This window comes from Lethenteron reissneri, chromosome 19, assembly GCF_015708825.2.
Source record: "Lethenteron reissneri isolate LAM-NWPU_2019-01 chromosome 19, ASM1570882v1, whole genome shotgun sequence".
Classification (NCBI taxonomy): Eukaryota; Metazoa; Chordata; class Hyperoartia; order Petromyzontiformes; family Petromyzontidae; genus Lethenteron; species Lethenteron reissneri.
The window spans coordinates 4,647,795-4,664,681 of NC_083797.1; the positions used below are offsets into that span (position 1 = coordinate 4,647,795).

The following is a 16,887-nucleotide window of genomic DNA, read 5'->3' on the forward strand; positions in this document are numbered from 1 at the left end:
GACCACCGCTGGCGGAAGGGCCTTCAATTTGAAGGAGCTCGAGACGACCCCTCTCTGGAGAGCGATATAGCTCAGTAGGCCTTACCTGGTAAAGTAAAAAAAAAAGTTTAGTTTAGTTTCACACGAACACGCGCATTTAACCTTGGCTGCGCGAGTTCATTTACAAACGGCAGTAGCATATTTACAGGCCTCACAAGATAATGTTATTGTCTTCTTGGGTTAGGCATTAACTGCCCTACCGCCTGCTATCTCCAGCAATCGCTACCTTTGAACGCAATACGCAGTCGTGCAGCCTTTGTGGACGGCGATAAGGGCTATAAAGACGGCCGCCTGGACAATGGCAAACTCCCAAGACTGCTGGTCAACGCACCTGCGGCTTGTCAACCCTTTTGGTAAAAAAAATAAAAGACAAGGATAGAGGTGCAGCCCCGCAATATGCTGGATCGCGTCACTGCTGGTGGAGAAGCCGTCGACTGCGAGGCACTCCTACAGAAACCCCCCACCTCCCCCCCGTCGCTCAGAGAATTACGTTGGCTAGACATCCTGGAAGAGATGGGCAGGACCCACACTTTACCCCACCACACACACACGCGTGCGTGCGTGCGACCTGCCGACGTATTACATAACCCGTGTACCCATTGCTAGGTGGATAGAAGCCGGCCTGGGGGAGGTGATTACGAAAATGTCCCATCGTTTCAACCGCCGCGCTGGGAGATCGAATTCGAACTGGCAGGTCAGCGGGCTAACCGATATAACCACGACAGCATCCCTCTACCAGATGTTTTTTTATTAAATGTATTGTTACATGAGTGTGGATTGGACTCCCCGCAGACCCCTTGACATCAGGGATTTTTAGTTAGGAGAAGGAATACGACCATGTGCAATGTTCCCTTCTCGAAGACGTCGGCGATCATGGCCTTCTTTCATTCCGCACCTCCGATTAACACGGTTGGCTACGTACGGTGCGAGAGAAGTTCGACACACATACGTCTATACAATTTTTGAAACAGCTTAATACTGGTAGGAACCTCCTGGTTACACCAGCCCACAGGGGATTATTGTGTCCGTCGTGCAGGGAGGGGAGGGAGGGGCTGGGTGGGGAGGGGAGGGTGGGGAGGGGCTGGGTGGGGAGGGGAGGGTGGGGAGGGGAGGGTGAGGAGGGGCTGGGTGGGGAGTGGGAGGGGTGGGGCTGGGTGGGGAAGGGCTGGTCACCCAGTGGTGCCCTTATAAAACTCAACGTTTAACCTACTCACGCCGGCTTGTGCCCGCCCTCACAGTCGGGCATATTTTCTGAATACACCACGCCGCCGTTGACCCTGGCCATTGACCGAGCAGCCCAACGTTCCTACCAGCTCCCTCCGCAGGAATGTGTTTCGCTGTTTTGACTGGCTTATCGTACCTCTTTCTCAGTTAAAACATGATATTCAGTCTCTTGTTTTCTCATTACATGAAAAAGAAATCTAACTTGCCTTTCTCTGACATATATATTTTGAAATCGACCTTTTTGTAGCCTGCGGTTCGTCATACATTTGTTACTCATCTCGTCAGAGAGTAAAAAAAAGATATATTACATCGTAAAGACAATGGCGGCAATTATACTCGATGAAGATTAAGCCTCCTTAAAGTCGGACCGAACTCGTGTGTCGACAATGTTCTTAAAATAGCATTGGAATTAGTTCTGTAAGGCTAAGCACAGCGCTCACAATGACCGTGTTCTAACGTTGCTTGCCCCACCGTACACACGGTGAGTCATATTGTGAATGTGTGCGCACATGTTTAGTGCATTCCACTGATAATTGTATTGATTTTAATGGGTGCGTCCACATGTATTGATACAGTTGAACGCGAGCAAAATCGTGAAAATCGTGAATTCACCTTATTTCAATTAAATCAAACGAAATTCAACATTCACGTGTAACACACTGCAGCACTTCAAAAACAAATGTTGTGATCAATACACATAACAGGGCATTGGAGGCGGTCACCTGCGTTTGATTCCTGGCCACTGCTAACATGAGTGGCGAGTGCTCTCTGAACCTGCTGTGGCCACCAACTTCGCAATAACCACAGCTCGTTACGGTATGGTCACACAACCCCTATAACGGAGGTATTCGCCCAGCAGTTGGATCGATGAAGAGCTCCGAATCATGTTTGCTAATTTGTTATGAACACTACACGCCTGCATGCTGCACATGCATTGCGATCAGTGTTTACTAGCCTGTAACAGCCTGTTGCGATCTGTGCTGTTAGCGAGCACCTATGAAGGCCGGAATGATGCACAAGAGGGTGAGTGGCCAACACCACGCCCGACCGCCTTTGTCTCCCCTAGTGGCGATGTTTCCTACACACCGCACCAGGTACTCATTTGAGGCCGAGTCGACATAGGGAAGGCCCATGACCGTTTCAGATAAATCGTGAGCGGGAATTCGAACTCGGGTCGCCGGGTTTTGCAGCGAGGCGCGCTAACCACTGCACCACCGCTCCCCATCACGCGCGCGCACGCGCGGTATGAATCTGCAAGCGCAGTAGTGCACTGACCGCTCCACCGTGTGCATGTAGCAAAACTATTTTTTTTTTATGTATCGTTCAAAAAAAAAACCCATAAACGATCTCTCTCCGCGAGCGACATTACATCACTAGCGTTATAATTGGTTGAACTCACGATGGCCATTACCGACGAGTGAAGCATTTTGTTTACAAACACATTTCACATTCTTCACAGGGTGGGGTGTGTGCGTCTGGGTTGGGAAGCTCGTATGGGACAGTCCATAGCAATTAGTGATTATTATTATTGTACATTTATTTTGGAATGGGATCCATCACAAACATGGGATCTTGCATTCCAGCCATTTTCATGTGCAATTATTACATCGGCGCCTAATGGCTCGACTGGGGGTTGGGGGGGTGATTGAGTGTGGTCCCAGTGCTCGCTCAATGATCTCACTCGGAGTAACAGCAGGGGGGGGGGGGCAGAGAGGGGTGGGCGGTGGGGGAGGCATGCTCCGAGCGAGACACACTTATTTGAGATTAGTAACAGAAGATTAGCACGCGTCTTATTTCCACCGTCCCTGGAGGTTAGCCGACACACAATGTTTTATAACCGATATTCTTTAATTTAAGTGTGCTGTAATCCCCCCCCCCCCATACCACCTCCGCGCACGAGGAGAATGTTGAAGACATGCGAGGCACGGCAGACCCATGGCTCTCGCTGGGGTTCGGGTTAGAAGGGAAATGAAAAAGTGGCCTGGGATCTGGTACAGGTTTCAGTGGCAAATTGACCTTGCGAGACTCGAAAATAGTCTGGAGTTACACCTCGAGTTACGTTTCAGGGCCCGATAACTTTCCGATATTTTGGTTATTTCTCTACGGTGGCTCGGAGATGTTAACTACCTCGCCTGGTATTCAGGAGGTCGTGAGCTCGATCCCGACCCTGACGCCTGTTGTATATTTGAAGTTTGCATCTCTCTCTCCATGTGGTCGCGTGGACTTTTCTCCGGGTTTTCCTCTCCACATTTAGAATCAACATCACGCGCTCAGAGTATTTGCCTGTTGTACATTTCGATGTGACGATAAGCCGCTTCCTCGAGCTATCATTTGTGGCCAGGTCGCTTCTGAAAGAGAGCTACGCAGTTTCAGTAGGCCTTACCTGGTGAAAAAAAAAAAATAGTTTATAGTTGTATTTGTTGTGGAGGTGTGGAGTGGCCACGGGGGAGATCACAATCCCCTCTCTGTGTGTCAGCTCGTGTTCTCACCGTGGCACCTAGCCTGGCACATGTGCCGCGGTGACGTCACCGCCACGTGACGGTTGTTGTTGCTCTCATGCCAACCCTGCTGCGAGCACGTGGTCCGTGGGCGCACGTGACGTTGATATGTCGTGCCAGCCTGTAGTGACACATTTTTCATATAAACGATGATAATTCGCATACATTTGTCTATTTCGTGCTCGGTTTAAGTCTTCCCAGGACGTATCTGTCAGTTGGTGCATTTGGTATCTGATCCATTCTCAGAGCGCGCTGCTGTCATCACGAAGACGCTGGGTGTCTCCACAGCCTGCAGTGGGGTTGCAGTCGTGTGTGGGGTTGGGGGAGGCGATGATTGCTCCGTGTGTAACCCCAAAATTGGGCAATTTGCAGGTCATTTTCTCAATTGGTAAATGTGGTGTATGACGCCGGTGGCACACAATGGCCTAACTTTTTTTCTTTTTAAATCACGCCACGGGATATTTTAACGTCCGCCGCGCGGCAGACGCCAACGCGTAGCGCGCGGCGATTTCAACGTGCAGTTATAATAATTAACCCGTAAAAACTAAGTTTTTCACTATAAATCCTTTATATGCGTGGCATCGGTTTTATTTTATTATTCATTTCTGTTTTTCTTGAGTAAGAGTTTCATTTTTATCACATTGGTATTTTAAATAAAATATGAAAAAAATGTTTTCCTAAAAAGTGGAAAATTTTTGAAAAAAATTTTCACGAAAATAAATTGTCACGCACAACGAGTCTGTGTGCAAAATGTCAGCTCGATTGGATCACGGGAAGTTGGTTAAAAAACGACCGAAAGATTTGCACGGTCGTAAGCGCGCAAGCAAGCAAGCAAGTGAACTAAATATAAAGGATTTAAAAAGCCAGGGCGACCTGCTCGGATTGAAACCCTCCCGATCCTAAATTTCGATTTAAATCTTTCGTGACTGCAGGGATTCATCTTCTTGGTTATTTCGGTAAAGTCACGTAGAATGGAAATAATAAAATAATAAAAATAAAACATAATATAATAATTGTGAGAATTGTTCGATATTATTTTATTATTTTATTATATTATTATGTTTTATTTTTATTATTTTATTATTTCCATTCTACGTGACTTTACCGAAAGAACCAAGAAGATCCTCCCGAGCCTATCGGCCAACGCCCCTGCCGCTGAGCCGTGTCACGGGCCACGGTTTGGCCAATCTTCACCAACGCTGCTCACCTGTAAATGAGGGGGCAGAGAGAGAGGGGGGGGGGTCTGCTGCTACTGCCGCTCCTTGCCTGTGAATTTTTTACGCCCCGTACCAAGGGTGGCACAGTCGGGTTTTTTACAATCGGATTTAATTGTCTTTTTATTTTAAACCCGATCATCTGAGATTGGGAGAAATTCGGTTTAATTGGTTCTAATTGCAGAACCGCACTTCTCAACGATGGGCTTCATCCATTCCAAGCTAAGGAACTCACTGGCGCCCACGATTGTGGAGAAGCTCGTGTTCATTAAGACCAACCTGCCCGCCGCATTCTACGACTACCCCGTGCCCGACGGCCCCCCCGAGTACGATAGCAGCACCGACGAGGAAGCAGCCTAAGCCTTGGATCAGAGTTTCGTATTCATTAAACCAGGTTTTAATTCCCCGACATCGGGTTTAATTGTATTAAAGAAAAAACCCGATGCCTGCCGCTGGAAAAATAGTTTTTTTACACCTATGCCCCGTACACCCGCGCGCTCGTGCTACATCATGTCCATTGTTGCCAGATGCACACATTCATGTGAGTGACGCGGCATCGGTATCTACGTATGTATTCTCAGCCAAGTAGCCTGCGCCTTGATGAAATGCCATCATGCACGTGTCCCAGTCGGTACGCAAGTGAATATATATGTCGTGAAAAGTGTGCAGAGGGAAGGAAGGGAGGGTTTTAGTGGGGGTGGCGCGGTGGTAAGGGGCACTGCCCAGAGATGCGAGTGCGCCTCTAAGACCAAGGCCAACATTTTTGGCGAATGTTGTCTTGATCGTTCCGCTCCACTTCGCCAACCCGCATTGACCAGCGCGGCGAAGTATGTCCAAACACAGCGCGTGGCCGATGTCGCCTCGGTTGAGGCCTATCATCCAGCGGTTGATCGCAAACCCAAATCCCGTAAATCGTCGTCGTTGATTATGACTGCCGCGTCAATTGCGACGAGCTCACACGACGCGCGCGCCACGTGGAAGTCACCGCGCGCGTGCACGTGCACGAGAGCGCTTTGCCGTCGGTGCCTCGTTCGTCTCGGATCGCAGAGATGCGGGGGGTGGGGGGAGTCGTCACGGGGTCGAACGCGGTGGTCGAACGTTGAACGATCGAGACGAATTCGCGACGCGCGCCACAGCCAGTTTTTTGTCTGCGCCATTCCCACCACCAAAGCCTCGCAACTTACACCACTCACTCCACCCACCCACCATCCACTCATCCACCAGGCCCCCCCCCCCCCCCCCCCCGTGGCTTACCCCCCCCTCCCCCACCACTTGCAAACCAACACGGGCGCAAGTTGCCTTAATCGCCACGCTGTGTGTGCGTGTCGGGAATTTTTTTTTTTTGGGGGGGGGGGGGGGGTTTGCACAGTATTTTAACATTTGTTAACAGAAGGGAGATTTTGACGGCCGTAACGTTTGCTCGTTTGTCGCACGGTGTCAGGACTTGACTCGCTCACCGTAACACACCGTAGGTTGGTGTTTAAATGCTCCACTACAAATGGAGAGAGTTATTGTAAATGTGTGATTAATTCCCCTTGTAGAATGCCTCAGTGGCGTTGTGTCTATTATGTATCACTCGTCTATTGCTACGACCAACGGTTCCTGTTCCTAAGAAACTCATCGATTCCTACCAGACACTGACGTTTCGTCACATCCTGCACACACTGTTTAACCCCCAACTCATCCACTCACTCGCCCACTGACCCACCCGCTTGCTCGCTCACTCGCTCGCTCACCCACCCACTGACCTACCACACACACTGCTCCTGACCTTACTCGACTTGGCGAATCTCTGCCGTCTCTTTTTCCCATGCAGTTCCTAACCCTTTAGTCGATTTAACAAAAAAAAAACATTACGCATCGAAATATGGTATCCGTTACACGTTCGGTTGTTGCTAGCGGCAATGGAGTTTTGGAGCCTTTGAGCTTGTGGTCAACGACTGTGATGAATAAATACATTCTTGATTTGAAGCTTTCGTGACTGCAGGAATCCATACATTTCAAGCCTTTAAAATCGGTAGTTATACACTTTATTACATGTCGAAATATAAAACAAACGCCGGTGCATGCCACCGCTAGTGAACATGTGCACGTCACGATACTGTGTTGTATTGTCTTGAACAGCACGTGCCAAGGTGCTCAATTGACTTGTACCACTGACGCTGCTGGGAAGTTGCCCTTCAAAGGTGTTTCATGCATCCCGTCTCAGAGATTTTATTGCATCGGGGGGTCTGTGACCCCTTCACATCGCCAGCGTGATATGAATAGCATTTGAAGTCATCGTAATCACGGTGAACTTTAAAACTATCTTGATTCGGCTCACGGTTGATGGTCATATAACCTTCACTAACCTCGTGGCCGTAATGCCCCTTTTATAGCGGTCGTCATTTTAACAGGATATGCCATATATATGTATACACACAAGCACGTTGTTTTTTACTCTACACTTACACAAACCATTGTGTGTACATTTGCTCAGCAGTAAAAAAATAAAATGTGAGTAAAATGTATACTTGAGCTTTTTCTCCTGCAAATGCGTCACTACCTTATCCACCGATACGCAAACCATACAAATATCGAGCATTGGAACCACCAGAGAGCATCTGAATTTGCAAAGCTGTCATCCTAAATGGCTTCGAGATAATAGCTCGAAATGTATGTTAAACAACACAATCATTAGCCGAGGTCATTAGTTCAACAATCCGTAGCTACCAAACTGCCCATTAATCTTCATTGTGGGCCCAAGGGACACGCGGCTCTACAAATAAATGCGCCCTAGGCCCGAATTATGAGCCGGCGTTAAGTCGAAGTCGCGACAGGGCATGGCACTGTGCGCGTTGACGCGTTCGTTGTTTAGGAGTCGCACCCAGCCTTCAGCGAAAACAAAAAGACGGATCCTTCCCGATAAACACCACTCGATCACCTGCGCACCGTATATTTTCAGATAATCCAAACGACTTGAAGAAATGTGACGGGGGTTTTCTGTGTGTGTGTCTGTTCGTTTTGTTCCCACGTGGTCTCAGCTAAAGTTGCCCTTCGTAGCAGTTCAAAGTTGCGCCGGGCTGCGGACTTTGCGCGGGGTGAGAAATATTCTCATCGACAAAGTTTGTTTTGTAGCACGATCACATGATCGTCTCCTTCTCAAGCGACCGAATGTTCACGCCCGGCACATCGCAACAAACAACACGTGGTACGACCCCGAAACACACACACCAAAGAGCCTTTCGGCACAACCACGAATATGTACTCTGTAATAGGAACGTATGTATGTATGTAGAACTTCTTTCACACCGCTAGTAGCCAACCGTGCTAATCGGAGGTGCGGGGGAAGGACAACAGCCTAAAACACAAAACGCAATTCTAAATAAATTACCTTTCAATCGAGATGATTTTTAAAAGTGCATAGCTCCAGTGGCTTCCTAATATCCCAAAGGAAGAGCGTTCCAGACGGCCGCAGAAGCGCATCTTAAAGAGCGCGGTGACCGTCTTTAGGTTTTCTCCTGCAACGACTGGCAGATGATTCTTCATTCTTGGACTTTTTACCGTTGCAGATTATCGAAGTGTAAAGTTGACAGTAATAAGAAAAAACGTCAAAAAGTAAAAAAAAACTAAACGTTTTCACATTTTAAAATGTACCTCGATAAATGCGACTTATAATTTGTGACCAAATAAAAAAAAGCCGACAAATATTTTTTAAATGTGTCTTAACATTTTTAAGTTACCAAGTATTAAAAAAACTACAGATTCAGAGGAAAAAAGTTTTGCTGGCTGACTGGCTTCCTGGCTTCCTGGCTGGCTTGCTGCGGCACAAGTGTGCAAATGCACGTCCCACAGCGCCGATTGGGTTTGTCATCCTCTGGCCTCGTAAAAAACAAGTCATGAAAAAAAAATCACACACGCACGAATTATCCGACTCTTTCCAATACGCCGTTGTCCTCGCAAAGTGTTCACCTATCTCTACGCAGCTGTAAGGGCTAGACACATTTTGCATACCAGTATTTACAAACGGCCCTCTTGCTCCGGGTTTGTTTCACTCTTGAGTTTTGGGCAAACATTCGTTCAGATTTGTTTCCTGAATTTCGATCGGGTAAATCCTGAATAGCAACGTAACGCGACTTTGTAGTTTTATCCACATTATACCGGTTTTTTTTTTCTCTCCAAGAGTTATAATTTCCTCCAGTCATGGAGATGGATGGACAGAGCTAATGTATTCATTTAACCTCGGCATTAAAGTGTTAATGAAACACACGGATTTATATATTTTTTAAAGCCAGATGGAAACAGCATTTTGCAAAAGCCAATATGGACACTTGCTAATGAAGCCTCCTGCCCTGCTGGTTGTTTGCATTTCCAAAAATAGCAGAGACGCGCACAGCATCCTGTCCTGGGAAATGTATTTTAACAGCACAATAAACGCCTTGCATTGAACCAGAGTAAACGTGGAAGAGTTTAATGTTTCAGAGAATCCACACAACCGACGTTGTATATTGTATTATTAATCGCGTGCTTCAATTGTTAACGGGTTCAGTGCATGAGCTTGATAACTGGAACCAGTTACACGTGGATTACATTTGAGTGTCTCTGTTTAGGCATACCACGCTCAACTTACGCACTGCACATGTACACTATGTGCACTAAGTTACCTGCGATCGAAGCACTCTTTGAGTGTGCCCGTTCCCATCGGCGCGATCGGACTTGGACAACGAAAAGGTGGAAATCGTTGGTCACGTGACGTTATCATGCCACGTGACGCCAAATTGACGTCAAGTGGCCTGCCAACAGATGCAACTTTGAATTTTTTGTGTGGCCCTCTCGAAAAAAAATAGGTGTAGCAACCTGTTGTAAACAATTGCCCATGTTATTTACTGCAACATGTTTTGTTTTTCATTTTCCCACAGAATATAAACCTTGCACCGATGAGACTTCATGAATTTCCTCCAACACTGATACCGAAAAGGGAATGATTTAGAAAATTATAATAAACAGATGTTTGCCTGAATTGAACGTGAAAACTAAAAAAATAAAAATCTTCATTACGATTTCAAGCTGCCCTGCTCCAGAGCTCAGAGCCCTCCGCTAATCAGCTCTTGGGTGAAATTGCCCGTGAAGTCACAAAACTCGCTCTAAAAGGTATCAGCCCAAGGAAACTTGCTCCGTTTAAGGCCGTGCTTATTTTCCCAGTTCTCTTCACTCATTTCCCTTTTGCTACACACGCACGCACACACAAACGCGCATTGAAAAAAAGGGAACTTTTTGAATCCGTGTCAGAGAAGCAAAAAGAGCAAGCGAGACAAATGGGCCGCTAGAGGGAAGAAAAAAATCGACTTTGTTTGTTTCAATATTTACGAAACTCGCCCTGTTGCCTGCAGACAAAGGGCAGTCGCCATGTCACGGTGGTAGAGTGGTAGGGCCCAAATTAAATTCGTCTAAGAAATATTTTTTTTGACGAGACGCAGAGCCACGATGTCACGAGGCGGAATGCACAGGACATCGTCATCGGCCGCGATCTCTCCACTGCTGGATGAAGGCCTCCCCCGAAGCAGCCAGCCGCCACCTAGCGAGATGATTTCAGTGTTCCGTCTCCGCGGCTGACGTTCCTATCGGAGTTGGGGGGGGGGGGTTCCTCTCTGCTGCCACCGTGAGTCTGGACCACCGGTCGGTCGGTCGATCGGTCATTGCTCCCAACGACGCGTTTCTGGCCCAAGCTCACTCAGTTTTCTTTACGGTCAAAAATGAATAAGTAAAAAGATTACGTCTTAAACCACCACGCGCGCTCCTCCTTTTGGAGCCGAATACGCTTGCGTGAAATGATAAACAAGCCTCGTTAACCCACCGCCACCCCCGACACATCCAATGAGTATCGTTTGCCACGTGAACAAAATGTGCCAATTAGTTACCACTTCAGCACACCGGTTGCGTGCTGGAGAGTAAGGCCACGATATTTACAATTCAATGACGGCGTTCCGCAGGTGATTACGACAGCCGGCTTAACCAGGCGATTTGCCAGAATATTTACGCGATCTAACCCCTAAAAATACCTTGATTATGAATAATATTTGTCGCGGAAGCCTACGTGTTACACTATGAACGAGTGTTTGAAGAAAAAAAATTCTCTAACAAAAAATAAGAGAAATGTAATATAATTTATTCGTAGAGTAGTGTCAAAACACAACCGCGACCTCAAGACGCTGTACAGACACGGGGGGATATTTATTTTATAGCGAGGCAGTCATTAACGGCTACTTTACTCAGTAAGAACTTCAAATACACAACCGTATGGATAGACATAACTCCTACAAAGGAGATCTGGCAACGCTGCATAACACCCATCAGGCCTCTGTGTTCAACATTTGTCATCTGCAGCAGTAGCAGCAGCTGCAGCCACGATCAATGTATTCCTTTTTTACTAAAGGTTTACGTGGACATTTATTTGGCTCAATCATGGAATGATACATAAATCGTCCCTCCATTCAAAACAAATGGACAACTCTGACTTAAGTAAAACATCTGCCGTGCTGCAGAAACCGCCAAAAATAAACACGTTTTATCAATAACACCGTGGCCTTGAAAAGGAAAACGAATGTTTAATAGGGGACGTTTCGCACAATGTCTGTTCATCACCGCCTCCTGCATAGGCGTTCGCAGTTTTGCACCGAGAGCGTTGTGCTGCACGATGTCCGACGTTTCGCTCCACGGGCTGGGGAACTTCTCGCGACAGTAGTGCGACCGTACCTCCGCTCCCGTATCGCAAATAAAAAACATAGGCGCGTTATCTTGAGAAAAAAAAAAGTTTTGGAAAAGAAACAAACTGTCTCCCGTCGAAGCCGAAACGAGAAGTGCATCTGCTGCCCATTAGTGCGGGGTCGATGGCGTGGAAAGCCCTGAGTGTGGTAACCTCGTGTGTGTGCGCGCGTGTGTGTGCGAGTGTGAGCGCGCGTGTGCGCGTGTGTGCGAGTATGTCCGCGTGTGTGCGAGTGTGTGCGCGTGTGTGCGCGTGTGTGCGAGTATGTCCGCGTGTGTGTGAGTGTGTGCGCGTGTGTGCGCGTGTGTGCGAGTGTGTGTCCGCGTGTGTGGCCCCCCGCAAATGAGTGGCAGCCTGCAGCACGGGTCACGGCGGGCGATGATGAGACAACAGCGAGGCCACACAGCTTTTCAACACTTTACAGCAGCAACGCTAAATCTAATTTGGGATAAACGGCGCGACTGCATTTGTCTGCCCCGAGGCTCATTTTGCTCCTTTCCACACCACACCACCCCCCGCTCCCGTCCCAGACTGCAGATGGTCGTTGGTCGTAGGAGGATTTTTCTTTTTTTTGTTGCAAATTATAAGTGAAAACAATCTCCACCTGTTTAAAAAAAAACGCATAAAAAATTCGCGAGCCGTTTACGTCCGCGTGTATTTGCGCAGATCTGAACCACATTTCAAATTCCGCGTGTCCTCGAAATCCTGGGGGTAATTCGGGAGGCATTGTGTGTCCCCCGGTTTATCCACGTCCTTAACAAACCACAACGTTCTTCGCACGAAGACCAAATTCATCCCATTGACAGATTTATATATTGGAACAAACAAAAAAAACACGTTACAAACTCGAAAGCAATATGAAAGAAATCTAAACAAAACCCCGTGAAAACACCGAAAATTCCAAACCAATTCACGGACGCGCAATCCAGCTGTTCGTGGTAGTTTCCCCTCGAGTACCCAGTGCCACAACTCGTACCTACCAGGCAGCGAGGCCAACGCCTTCACAGCGCGGCAGATGCAACCTCGCGCAACGCGTGAGCGTTCCTATTTCGCACGGCGTTAGAAAGCCGGCACCGCGATGGGTACGTCCAAGTTTGTCGGCTCCGCTCAAACGGCTTCCCGAGACCACGAGCCGGAGGAGAGGAGGCGCCTCTGCCAAACACATCTCAGCGGGCGGGTCGATGCGATGAGTTCCACGGCCTGGGACTCACGGCCTCGGTCAACTACACTGGCAGCGGTAGGGGGGGGGGGGTGATGGGGGGTGGGGGGTCACATCTCTCATCGTCACCGCCTGACCCCACCGTGTGTCCCGTCGTGCCGATTCGGTTGAGCGGCGTCCACCGTCTTTCAGGAACCTCCGCTGCTGGGTCAGCGATGAGGTGCTGCTTTTTGAATGTTACCGACGATTCGCTGTTTAATGTTTCAGCTTTGAGAGTGCTTTTATTCCCCCCCCCCCCCAAAAAAAACTATTTGTTCCAACTTTGTACATTTTTTGAGGTCTTGAGGCCTGTTTGACCATACTTCACCACGCGGGTGAGTGCGGGTGGGTGAAGAGTGAGGAGGCATGAACTATTCAGATGAATATTCTTAGTTCTTTCGGTAAAGTCACGTTGGTAAAAAAAATGAAATTAAAATTAATAAAAATAAAACAATAAAAATCACGACGTTTCGGAGGCAACACAAGTCTCCGTCATCAGGTGGGACCGTCACAGCCACCTGATGACGGAGACTTGTGTTGCCTCCGAAACGTCGTGATTTTTTTCGTTTTATTTTTATTAATTTTAATTTCATTTTTTTTACTTACGTGGCTTTACCGAAAGAACTAAGAGTATGAATCCTTGCAGTCACGAAAGCTTCAAATCTAGAAATATTCAGATAAAGCTCGCCACCGATGTTAGCTGTGGCCGGGAAACGAACTCTGCTCACCGGGTACATAAATGCAAGGAATGAATGACTCTACTGCACCACCCCCAACATTAAACTGTGTGTTTTAAATGACCACCAATCGAGTTAGGTGGACACCACAAGAAGCTACTACGTGATAAAAATAACAATTTTGGAGTAAACAGACAGGGCCTTTGATTCTGCTCTGCATGGCACCAAAGACAAAGGTGCCTCTATTGGGCCTGAGTAGGCTGTTGAGACAAGAGGTATTGATGAGCAACCGATTAAGACTCGTTAAATGTCGCGCAGGCACGCAAACAGGACCGGGCTCTCGGGAAAACACTCTGTGCAAATAAATACGGACAGAGCCTAATCACTCGATCAACACTGCAACTCACGGGGGGCAACGCTACTTAGTAAGAGAGCGGGGCACACTTATTGAACACAGATTAATACAGATTTTTTGTTTTGTTTAAAACACTACCCACGTGCACGAAGCGGTGGTGCATGCGCTGCACTATTAACCTGACGTCCTCGGTTAGATTCCCGACCAAGTGTTTGAATTCACAATGACCGCACCGCCATTCATAATGAACGGTCAATATGAAATAAAATACTGACTGGGAAATATATATTTTTTAGCGGAAGAGAATTGCAATAATCGAGTCAATGAGAATTCGACCTCGGCTCCGTGACGCAAGAAAAGTTGGGGCTCACCTCAACATTTCTCGGCCGTTTGCGGCATCAAATCACGTCGGCGGAGAGAACTGAAGACACAAAGCGGTGCTCCTGAGAGCACGCACGAGCGCCGAGCGGTTCGGTCGAACTCACTCGGGCCCCGTGTGCGCGTGCGTGCGTGCAGAGTACCCGCATGGGGTGGATGTCGGCGTAGGGCGGCTTTCCCTCGGCCATCTCGATGGCGGTGATGCCCAGCGACCACACGTCCGCCAGGCAGTTGTAGCCCATCTCCTGGATCACTTCGGGCGCCATCCAGAACGGCGTTCCGATCACCGTGTTCCTGCGAGCCATCGTGTCCTGGACGGGGGGACAACGGCCGCCGTGAGCACGTGGCTGAGTGCAGGCAGTGCAGCTGCACCGGGGGTGCGGTGTGGTGGGGGGTGGGGGCTAATATTGAGGTGCAATTTTATTGAGGGGCTGTGGCTGTTGTTGTTCTTGTCTTTCTGTGGCCTGGGACTGTTGTTGTTGTTGTTGTTGTTTTGCCGCCTTGCACCAAGCTTGCATTTGGTGTTGAAAATTTGGCAGGAATTAATAGACTTTTGCAATTTGGACTTGTATACTTTATTTATTGCTTATTTACGTTCGTTGACTTACTTACCTTTCCCAGATTTTGCACTCACATCGGCTTTGTATTGTTTGCTGTTGTAACTTTATGACCCGCCCCTACTGGAGATCTGTGCGAAAGAGCTTCATAGCTCATCGGATTCCTCCAGGATAAATAAAGATTCTGATTTTGCTTTTGAATTGGCCGGAGGGGGTTCTAGGGGCCGGGGCTAAGAGCACCAGGGAAATCAGAGCCCTAGGCCGCGGTGGCGAGATGTTAACTATCTCGCCTGGTATGCAGGAGGTCGTGGGTTCGATCCCAACCCTGACGCCTGCTGCTGTATATTTGGAGTTTGCGTGTCTCTCTCTCTCTCATCATCATCACGGTGGCTATGAGATGTTAACTACCTCGCCTGGTATGCAGGAGGTCGTGGGTTCGATCCCAACCCTTACGCCTGCTGCTGTATATTTGGAGTTTGCGTGTCTCTCTCTCTCATCATCATCACGGTGGCTATGAAATGTTAACTACCTCGCCTGGTATGCAGGAGGTCGTGGGTTCGATCCCAACCCTTACGCCTGCTGCTGTATATTTGGAGTTTGCGTGTCTCTCTCTCTCTCATCATCATCACGGTGGCTATGAGATGTTAACTACCTCGCCTGGTATGCAGGAGGTCGTGGGTTCGATCCCAACCCTTACGCCTGCTGCTGTATATTTGGAGTTTGCGTGTCTCTCTCTCTCTCATCATCATCACGGTGGCTAGGAGATGTTAACTACCTCGCCTGGTATGCAGGAGGTCGTGGGTTCAATCCCGACCCTGACGCCAGCTGTATATTTGGAGTTGCATGTCTATCTCCCCGTGGTCAAGTGGATTTTTCCTCTGGATCATCTGGTTTTTCTCTCCACATTTAGAATCAACGTGCGTTTAGAGTATTGGCTACTGCTATACATTTGCACGTGATAAGCCACTTCTTTGCGCTATCATTTGTGATGGTCAGATCGCTTCTGAAAAAGAGCTATATTGCTCAGCGGGGCTTTGCTGGTAACATAAAAACAGTAGTTATCTTTACATAGGTTAAAGTAAATACATTCGAGGTTTGACGATTATGTATTTTCCTGTGACCGTCTTAAGTCGGTGTTGGGAGGAGTTTGTCACAACGGGGCCATGTCGGAGCTGCTCCGAGACTTTGGAACGTACGATCCCCCGTGTGCTTCGAGACGCTCGCAAGTATGTTTCCGTGTTTTATATCAACCACGTTACGTCGCCGCTCGCCAAGTCGAGCGGGGGGGGGGGGGAGCAGCAGGGTTCGTCACTCGCTCCGAGGCCCCAGTCGTACCGCCGCTCTCTCCTTCTCGCACGCCGGCGATGTTGTCGCCGCCTGACCGCGAATTGTGACGCGACAATAAAGCGTGGCGACCAACAGCCGATTGTGTTCCGTGCATGCCGTGCGCGTGTGCGTTTGGCAGGTGCTGGAATTAAACAAAGAACTTGACAAAAAAAATGTCTCCCCGCGCCCACCCCGCTGCTGCTTATAAGTTGCTTTTTTTTTAGTCGTCTCCCCACAGGGAGATGCTACCGCAAAGCGAGAGGCGCGTCGCACGCAACGGTTGCATGTGCTATGTCACTGTCTGGATTATCATCGAAGTCAGATGCCACCGTGATAAGAGCGAGCACCAGCTGACGAATCTCCACCGTTTTGCCCAGGGGAGAGTCACCGAGCTTCAAAGCACTTCTCTCCAAAAGGGGTTCAAACATTGGGATGTTTGGTCAAGTCCACGAATGGGAGTTTGGCACGTGGGAGGACAACTGGAGTTACCGCACATGCTAGGGTGAAGCGCTCGGCACCTCACAGATAGATTCAACAATCCATTGCTGCACTTACATCTGCTGGGCACATCGCGGACCAAACCCTGCCTCGCCATGAAGATCTGTCCAAGTGCTCACCAGGCGCCCAACTTGGGTAGCTGCTGAGATCCGACGGGGCAAATTCAGCGTGGCGTGAATAG

At 48.5% G+C, this 16,887-nt stretch overlaps 1 protein-coding gene across 2 annotated transcripts in view; it reads right to left on the reverse strand.

The window, feature by feature from the left end:
• The window catches only part of LOC133344189 (serine/threonine-protein kinase 3-like), a 139,501-nt gene that overhangs the window by 61,597 nt on the left and 61,017 nt on the right, over window positions 1–16,887 (reverse strand). For both annotated transcript variants that reach the window (XM_061554217.1, XM_061554216.1), the window contains exon 6: window positions 14,469–14,636. In XM_061554217.1, coding sequence (XP_061410201.1) covers window positions 14,469–14,636 — 168 coding nt within the window. The remainder of the gene's footprint in view (window positions 1–14,468; window positions 14,637–16,887) is intronic.